The following is a 9,241-nucleotide window of genomic DNA, read 5'->3' as shown; positions in this document are numbered from 1 at the left end:
TTTGGTAAAGAGCCAGATAGTAAGTATTTTTGGCTTTGTGGGCCATGCAGTCTCGGTCACAATGATTCAGTTCTGCCATTGTAGCTCTAAAGCAGAAGCAGGCAACGTGTAAATGAATGAGCATGGTGACTGTGTTCCAATAAAACTTTATTTACAAAAACAGGTAGTGGGCTGGATTGGCCAACTTCTGATTCATGCCATTTCTTTAAAAATTCTGAAGATGAGTACTTTAAAAAAATGTAGCAAGTATCTTCCACTATTAGGTGGTTCATCTTTTCCACCTGGTGTATCATATTTTTGATGAACAGAAATTCCTGTTCTGAATTTTTTAAAATAGTCAACAAGATTTGCTGATCCTTAATACCTGCCTGGGTGTATTTCCCAGCTTGTCTTCAATATGATCTAGGCCTTCTGGAAGTTCAGTGGGAGAGCTTCTAACAAACAGGTACCTAATACCTACACAGGTGACACCTCAGTGTGCGGGTAGGAAATTAGATGGTTCTCTAGGGGAAACGCAGAGAAAAGTACTGAGAGCAAGGAGTACCGTTCTGCAAGGACGCTGCTTGCCCTACATCTGAGCAGTGCTGCCTACCAACACCAAAGACCCTCGGGTTCCCCGGGGAAGGAATATTTCCCCCACAGAGATACTGGGAGTACTCACCCGGTTTGATGGGCTGCCTGTTGGAGAAGGTCAGAGGTGCAACGAGGAATTTGGTCTCTGCAACTGGCACCCAGTGGTGGAGAATTTTCACTGTCCAGACCCCAGGCCTCAGGGGCAAGTTCAAAGGGGGCTTGTAGTGCGTGAATTCGGCAGTGGACTCAATCAGGATGTCGTAGGTGGCTGCGATGACGTTGACGGGATCCACCCAAATGATGGTCACGGTCACGTTGGGCCCCTTCCCCCACTTCTGCATACCCACCGGCTCATCCATGGGCCCCAGGAGACCCCCAAAGTTGCGGAACAGCCGCTCCTTGGCATCCCAGTCAGTGCCGACCTAAAACAGGGGAGTGAATTCTGAAGTCACTGGGCCTGAACTAGGGTGCTAGGTCTTAGGAAGGCCTAGGATCCCCTTTGTTAGCTTTCATATACCCATTTTACAGATGAAGAAACTGAGGCTCCAACTAAGTCACCTGCTCAAGGTTGCACAGCTTATAAGCAGAAGGTCTGGGATCTGGACTCAGTCTGAAGGATCACAAGGCCTGTGGTCCTTTTATTAAACCACCGGGCCTCCTGTGCCTGGTGTATGGCGTGTGCTTTGAAAAGAAAACCAAACATGGACTGAATGAGTGAATGAATGAACGCCTTGCTTGCAGGCCATTCCACAGAAAATACACACCCTGCCACTCAACAGGTATAGCTGGTTTCCATTTCCGTCCTTGGTTTTCCAAATCACACACCTCCACTTTGTGCAATGGTTCTGAACAAGAATAGAGGTTATGTTATTACAGCTGCTCTATCATACGCTAGAGACCCTGAGCATTGCCTGTCATCTACGGGGGTTTAAATAGGTTTCCTAGGAAGAGACAGCTCTGGCTTTCCCAAGGCACCTAGAGCTGGAACGTAAGCATGAGAGTCATCCTGCGATCCTTCCTTCCTGCCAGCCAGCTGGGGATGTGTGCGCCTGTGACCCACCGCAATTCTCTCTGGGCTTCCCTCCTTCCACTTGTGCCACCTGCAATTTCTTCTATATCCTGTAGTCAGAAAGGCCTGGTAAAATGTCCTCTTCCTGGTGCCCCCAGGCTTCTGAGTGCACTCAGAGTCTGAGCTCGCCCCCGTCCTCCAACTCCATGACCCCCTCCCGATCTTTCTCCAGGATGCCTTGTTTTAGCCACCTCAATCAAGGCAGGTTCATTTCCAGCTCAGCATTCCTGCACCATCTGCCCTGTGTAGAATACTCCTTCCTTGCACAGCCAGCCCCTTATGTCTAAAGCTGCCTCACAGAGTCTTTACCTGACCACCGCCCCATCCCAAATTTCAAACAGACCTTCAGTCAATCTGTCATTCCCTACCACTTTATTTTCTTCCTACCAGTGGTGATAAGCACTATCTCAGACTTGTCTGTCGATGTATTTATTCCTTATCTCCTCCAGCTGTAATATAAGCTCTGTGTGAACGGGGGCTTTACCTGGCTGGTTCTCTGCTCTTTCTTGGTGCCTACTACCATGTTTAGTACACGGTAGGTGCTCGAGCAATGTTTGTTGAATGAATGGGTGAATGGCTTGACCAAAAAATGAATGAATTAGGGAGATTCCTGACAATGAGCTTTGTGGCTATTTCAAATCAAATTAAATCTGGGGTCGTCTAATTTGAAAAAGATCTCCCCCAGGTGGATTCATTTAGTGGTTTATGAGGACAAAGCATGTAGGCATGTTGGGGCAAATAACGGGTACAGTATGAGCTTGCACTGCCTCTGTTGTCTTCCCATAATTAGCATCTCTAATGTGTGTGTGCACAAAGGTTGGGTGTGGATACACACACCTACATTCTGAGATTTCCTATGTGCAGGGGAAATAGGAGCTGATCTAGTTTCTCATTGTTCTTGCAAGAGTTACTATGTCAGTCCATTCTTTACCCAGGGTACAGAGCTCCACTGCTAATATTTGCTGAGGGATTACAGTGTGCCAGGCAGACATGTCCATTCATTTGATGCTCCCAAATCCATAAAGGGGAGACCCTTGTCATTATGTTCACTTTACAGATGTGGAAACTGAGTCTCAGAGAAGTGAGATAACTCGCTATGGTCAGAGGGGGCAGAGCCAGCATGGGAACCCAGGAAGTCCAACCCCAGAGGCTGTATTCTCATCCACTATGCTACATACTGCCTCCCATTCATTAATTCATTCACTCTCTCAGTCATTCACCCACCCAACACATATAAACCGAATCCCTACTGCCTACCAGGGGTGGCTGCCATCCGTGTACACTCACTGGCACATATCTTGCTTTCAGTTTTCATCAGGACAGAGACTAAAGATTAGGACTAAGAAAGCATCCTGAGGGCTGGGTGCGGTGGCTCAAGCCTGTAATTCCAGCACTTTGGGAGGCCGAGGTGGGCAGATCACAAGGTCAGGAGTTCGAGACCAGCCTGGCCAATATGGTGAAACCCCGTCTCTACTAAAAATACAAAAATTAGCCGGGAGTGGTGGCGGACGCCTGTAGTCCCAGCTACTCAGGAGGCTGAGGCAGGAGAATCGCTTGAACCCGGGAGGTGGAGGTTGTAGTGAGCTGAGATCAGGCCACTGCACTCCAGCTTGGGAGACAGAGCGAGACTCCATCTCAAAAAGCATCCTGAGAGTAACAGAGGTAGTTACCGCTCTGACGTTCCTGCAGGGGCTGCCGTCCCTCCCAGACTTAAGAAATCTTGGTATTTTTCTGCTACCCTGTGGATTAGCAGGGACCAGCGCCTTCTGTCCCCTCGCCCCTGCCCTGGTGCCTAGCAAAGTGCCTAGAACACAGTAGGAATTAAAAGGATACTATTTATTGAAGGAATAAATGAATGATCAACAGGATTCAGTTCAGACCTTGAAAGGTCTATGGAGATTTTTCTAAAGAAGCCTGATTTCTATTTTCCTACTTAAAACCCCTTTCAGCAACTCCTGGTTTGTAAGTACAGTTTCTCACCTCTCCTGGAGACCTTTCTGGTTTGGCTCCAGCTTCACCTCTGTCATCTCTATCCCTCTCCCTCCCTTCCACTCGCTCCTTGCTCCAGGCCACCCTGGGTTACTCTCAGCACCTCATTCTGAAGGGCTCTCTGTTTCCTCTTGATCTTCTGGCCATGATCCGCCTGTTCTCTGGACCGGTCTACCTTTCCCAGCGTCCTCCTAGCCAGCTCAAACTTGTTATCTAGGTTTTGGCTCAGGTATCACCTCTACTCAGAAGTCTTTCCTGGACAGAGGCACCACTGAGGTACATCTCTAAGCATCTGATCATCAGAGCTTTTCTCCTGACCCCCACAGTACTGCATGTTTTAATTTATAGGTGTCTCTCTCTCTCCAGCTCTAGACTGTTAACTCCATGAGGGCAGGGCTTGTTCACCAACATGTGTCTAGTGTCTGAAACAGTGCTGAACATAGAGCAGATGCTTAATACATCTCTATTTCTGTATCTATCTACTGTAGATGCTCAATATATCTCTATAGAGATGTAGAAATAGAGATATATTGAGCACCTGTTGTCTATCGATCAATTGATGATCTATGTAGATTGATAATCTACTTATGTGTTTATCATCTATCTCTATCAATCTGTCTCATTAATCAGACTATTCTATCCATCAATGATCTGTCCATCTGTTTACCTATTAATCTATCCACCCATCTATCTGTCAATCATCTATGTATCACCTATCAATCTATCTTGAACACATACTGAATGAGTAGGGACTGAACACATGGACTTCCCTCCACGCACTAGTTTCCAACAGATACTAAGAAAACAGATGAATGGCCACAAAACTACTTTAGGGTCATATTTAAGGAAGAGATTTTTCACCAGTTAGGGGAAGATGGGAACCCTCCAGAACACTGCCCTTGGATCCTCCAAAGAAATGAGGATGAACACTTTCCTGAAATCTGAGTTTTAAAACCAAGATAACTTGGGCAGGAGCGTTCTGGAGCAGCTGACAACCTGGATCTTGTGTCTCAACTGAGGAGCATGAAGGGTGAGCGGTGGGGCAGCCTGAGCTAGGGCTCTGCTGCTGTCACATCCTCTATGACCTCCAAGACCTTCTCAAGGGGCCTCACTGTGGAAGTTCACCACCATCCACTGCAGAATGGTCAATTAGCCAAATTCAAATACGTATTCTAATTCAAGCTTAACATACTGCTCCTTGGCTTCCAACCAACCAGTGGCTTTCCATTGCGTTTATTTACTTATTTATTTTTTTGAGTTTATAATGTGTGTGTATATGTATATATTTCAATAGGCTTTTGGGGAACAGGTGGTGTCTGGTTACATGAAGAAGTTCTTTAGTGGTGACTTCTGAGATTTTGGTGCACCTATCACCTGAGCAGTATACACTGTACCCCATGTGTAGTCTTTTATCCTCCATATCCCCTGACCCTTGCCCCTGAGTCCCCAAAGCCACTGTATCATTCTTAAGCCTTTGTTTTGTCATAGCATAGCTCCCACTTATGAGAACATACAATGTTTTGTTTTCCATTCTTGAATTACTTCACTTAGAATAATGGTCTCCAGTTCCATCCAGGTTGCTGCAAATACCATTATTTTGTTCCTTTTTATGGCTGAGTAGTAGTCCATGGTGTGGAATTTATTCACTCATTGACTGATGGGCATTTGGGCTGGTTCCGTATTTTTGCAATTGCGAATTATGGTGCTATAAACATGCGCGTGCAAGAATCTTTTTTGTATAATGACTTCTTTTCCTCTGGTAGATAGCCTGTAGTGGAATTGCTGGATCAAATGGTAGAACTACTTGTAGTTTTTTTTTCTTTTTTTTGAGACGGAGTCTCGCTGTGTCACCCAGGCTGGAGTGCAGTGGCTGGATCTCGGCTCACTGCAAACTCCGCCTCCCGAGTTTGCGCCATTCTCCTGCCTCAGCCTCCCGAGTAGCTGGGACTACAGGTGCCCGCCACCTCGCCCAGCTAGTTTTTTGCATTTTTTAGTAGAGACGGGGTTTCACTGTGTTAGCCAGGATGGTCTCGATCTTCTGACCTCGTGATCCGCCCGTCTCGGCCTCCCAAAGTGCTGGGATTACAGGCTTGAGCCACCGCGCCCGGCCTACTTGTAGTTCTTTAAGGAATCTCCACATTGCTTTCCATAGTGGTTGTCCTACTTTACATTTCCACTAACGGCATAATAGCGTTCCCTTTTCGCCACATCCATGCCAACATCTATTATTTTTGGATTACAGCCATTCTTGCAGGAGTAAGGTGGTATACTGTGGTTTTGATTTGCATTTTCCTGATCATTAGTGATGGTGAGCATTTTTTCGTAAGTTCATTGGTCATTTGTATTATCTTCTTTTGAGAACTGCCTATTCATGGCCTTAGCCCACTTTGTGATGGGATTGTTTTTTCCTACGATTTGAGTTCCTTGTAGATTCTATAAATTAGTCCTTTGTTGGATCTATAGATTGCAAAGATTTATCTCCCACTCTCTGGGTTGTCTGTTTACTCTGCTGATTATTTGTTTTGCCTTTCGGAAACTTTTTAAATTAAGTCCTATCTATTTATCTTTGCTTTCGTTGCATTTGCTTTTGGGTTCTTGGTCACGAAGTCTTTGCCTAAGCCAGTGTCTAGAAGGGTTTTTCCAATTTTATCTTCTAGAATTTTTATGGTTTCATGTCTTACATTTAAGTCTGATCCATCCGGAGTTGATTTTTGTATAAGGTGAGAGATGAGGATTTAGTTTCGTTCTTCTACATGTGGCCTGCCAATTATTTCTGCACCATTTGTTGAACAGGGTGTTCTTTTCCCACTTTGTTTTTGTGTGCTTTGCTGAAGATCAGTAAGTATTTGGCTTTATTTCTGGGTTCTCTATTCTGTTCCATTGGTCTATATGCCTCTTTTTATACCAGTACCATGCTGTTCTAGTGACTATGGCCTTATAGTATGCTTTAAGGTTGGGTAATGTAATACCTCCAGATTTGTTCTTTTTGCTTAGTCTTGCTTTGGCTCTGCAGGCTCTTTTTAAATTCCATATGAGTTTTAGGATTGTTTTTTTCTAGTTCTGTGAAGAATGATGGTGGCATTTTGATGGGAATTGCACTGAATTTGTAGATTGCTTTTGGCGGTATGGTCATGGTCACAATATTGATTCTACCCATCCAAGAGCATGGGATGTATTTCCATTTGTCTGTGTCATGTATGATTTCTTGCAGCAGTGTTTTGCAGTTTTCCTTGTAGAGGTCTTTTACCTCTCCTTGGTGGATTTGGGTTTGTTCTTGTTTCTCTAGCTCATTAAGATGTGATATTAGATTGTCTGTTTGGGTTCTTTCTGACTTTTTGATGTGGGCATTTAACGCTATGAACTCTGCGCTTAGCACTGGCTTTGCTGTATCCCAGAAGCATTGAATTCGGGAGCATGTTATTTAGTTTCCATGTTTTTGCATGACTTTGGGGGTTCCTTTTGGAGTTAATTTCCAATTTTATTCCACTGTGGTCTGAGAGAGTACTCACTGTAATTTTGATTTTCTTAAAATTGTTGAGACTTGTTTTGTGGCCTATCATATGGCCTATCTTGGAGAATGTTCCATGTGCCGATGAATAGCATGTATAAATAGAATTGTTTTACCCAATTCTGCAGTCACTGGGTAAAACGTTCTATAAGTATCTGTTAAGTCCGTTTGTTGTAGAGTATAGCGTAAGTCCACTGTTTGTTTATTGACTTTGTCTTGATGAAGTGTGTCAATATTACTGTGTTGCTGTCCATCTCATTTCTTAGGTCTAGTAGTAATTGTTTTGGGAGCCCCAGTGTTAGTGCATATATATTTAGGATTGTGGTATTTTCCTGTTGGACTAGTCTTTTTATCTTTATGTAATGTCCCTCTTTGTCTTTTTTAATTGCTGTTGCTTTAAAGTTTTGTTTTGTCTGATAAGAATAGCTACTCCTGCTCACTTTTGGTGTCCATTTGCATGGAGTATCTTTTTTCACCTTTTCACCATAAGTTCATGTGAGTCCTTACGTGCCAGGCAAGTCTCTTGAAGACAGCAGACACCTGGTTGGTGAATTCTTATCGATTCTGTATCTTTTAAGTGAACCTTTTAGGCTATTTACATTCCACATTAGTATTGAGATGTGAGATACTATTCTATTCATCATGCTATTTGTTGCCTGAATACCTTGGTTTGTTTCATTGTGTTGTTGTGCAGGACCTGTGAGATTTATGCTTTAAAGTCTATTTTGGTTTATTTTGAGGATTTGTTTCAAGATTCAAAACTCCTTTTAGCAGTTCTTGTCGTGCTGGCTTGGTAGTGGTGAATTATCTTAGCATTTGTCTCAAAAAACTGTATCTTTCATTTATGAAGCTTAGTTTCGCTAGATACACGATGCTTGGCTGGTAATTGTTGAGGCTAAAGATAGGACCCTTCTAGCCTGGAGGGTTTCTGCTGAGAAATCTGCTGTTAATCTGCTGGGTTTTCCTTTATAGGTTACCTGATGCTTTTGAGTCTTTTTTTTTTTTTTTTTTTTGAGACAGAGTCTCGCTCTGTTGCCCAAGCTGGAGTGCAGTGGCTGGATCTCAGCTCACTGCAAGCTCCGCCTCCTTTCTCCTGCCTCAGCCTCCCGAGTAGCTGGGACTACAGGTGCCCGCCACCTCGCCCGGCTAGTTTTTTTGTATTTTTCAGTAGAGATGGGGTTTCACCGTGTTAGCCAGGATGGTCTTGATCTCCTGACCTTGTGATCCACCCGTCTCGGCCTCCCAAAGTGCTGGGATTACAGGCTTGAGCCACAGCGCCCGGCCTTGAGTCTTAAGATTATTTCCTTTGTCTTGACTTTAGATTACTTGATGACTATGTGCCTAGGCGTGATCTTTTTGTAATGAATTTCCCAGGTGTTCTTTGTACTTCTTCTATGTAGATGTCTAGATCTCTAGCAAGGCTGGGGAAGTTTTCCTCAATTATTCTCTCATTATTCAAACTTTTAGATTTCTCTTCTTCCTCAGGAACAGCAATTATTCTTAAGTTTGGTTATTTAACATACTTCCAAACTTCTTGAAGGCTTTGTTCATGTTTTAAAATTCTTTGTTGTCTTTGTTGGAGTGGGTTAATTTGAAAGCCTTGTCTTCAAGTTCTGAAGTTCTTTCTGTTACTCACTTGATTCGATTGCTGAGATTTTCCAGTGCATTTTGCAATTCTCTAAGAGTGTCCTTCATTTTCAGAAGTTGTGACTGTTTTCTATTTAAGTTGGACTTCACCTTTCTCTGGTGCCTCCTTAATTGGCTTAATAGTCGAACTTCTTAATTCTTTTTCTGGTAATTCAGAGATTTCTTCTTGATTTGAATCCATTGCTGGTGAGCTAGTGTGATCTTCTGGGGATTCACAGCTCCTTGGCTGTCCCACGGAGCCTGCAGGGCAATCCACCTCCTTTAAAGGCTCTATGGATTCTCTTGTCTTTCCTGGCATGTTTCTGCAGTACTTCTGGGAGCAAAAGTTCATGATGTGGGGCTCCACACACTGCTCTGTCCATCTGAGTGGGAGCTGCAAGTTCGTCCTGCCTCCTATCTGCCATTTTCCCTCTATCTTTCCATTGCATTTAAAATACAACCTGAACATCTTTCCA

General features: G+C 43.9%; 1 protein-coding gene across 1 annotated transcript in view; it reads right to left on the bottom strand.

Moving 5' to 3' along the window:
- Positions 1–9,241, bottom strand: part of XYLT1 (xylosyltransferase I) — a 182,661-nt gene that overhangs the window by 9,888 nt on the left and 163,532 nt on the right. Inside the window, exon 12 of the mRNA XM_011950301.1 lies at positions 662–995. Coding sequence (XP_011805691.1) covers positions 662–995 — 334 coding nt within the window. The remainder of the gene's footprint in view (positions 1–661; positions 996–9,241) is intronic.

The sequence above is a fragment of the Colobus angolensis genome, unplaced genomic scaffold (genome assembly GCF_000951035.1).
Source record: "Colobus angolensis palliatus isolate OR3802 unplaced genomic scaffold, Cang.pa_1.0 Scaffold305, whole genome shotgun sequence".
Taxonomy (NCBI): Eukaryota; Metazoa; Chordata; class Mammalia; order Primates; family Cercopithecidae; genus Colobus; species Colobus angolensis.
This window is presented reverse-complemented; position numbering and strand designations above follow the sequence as displayed.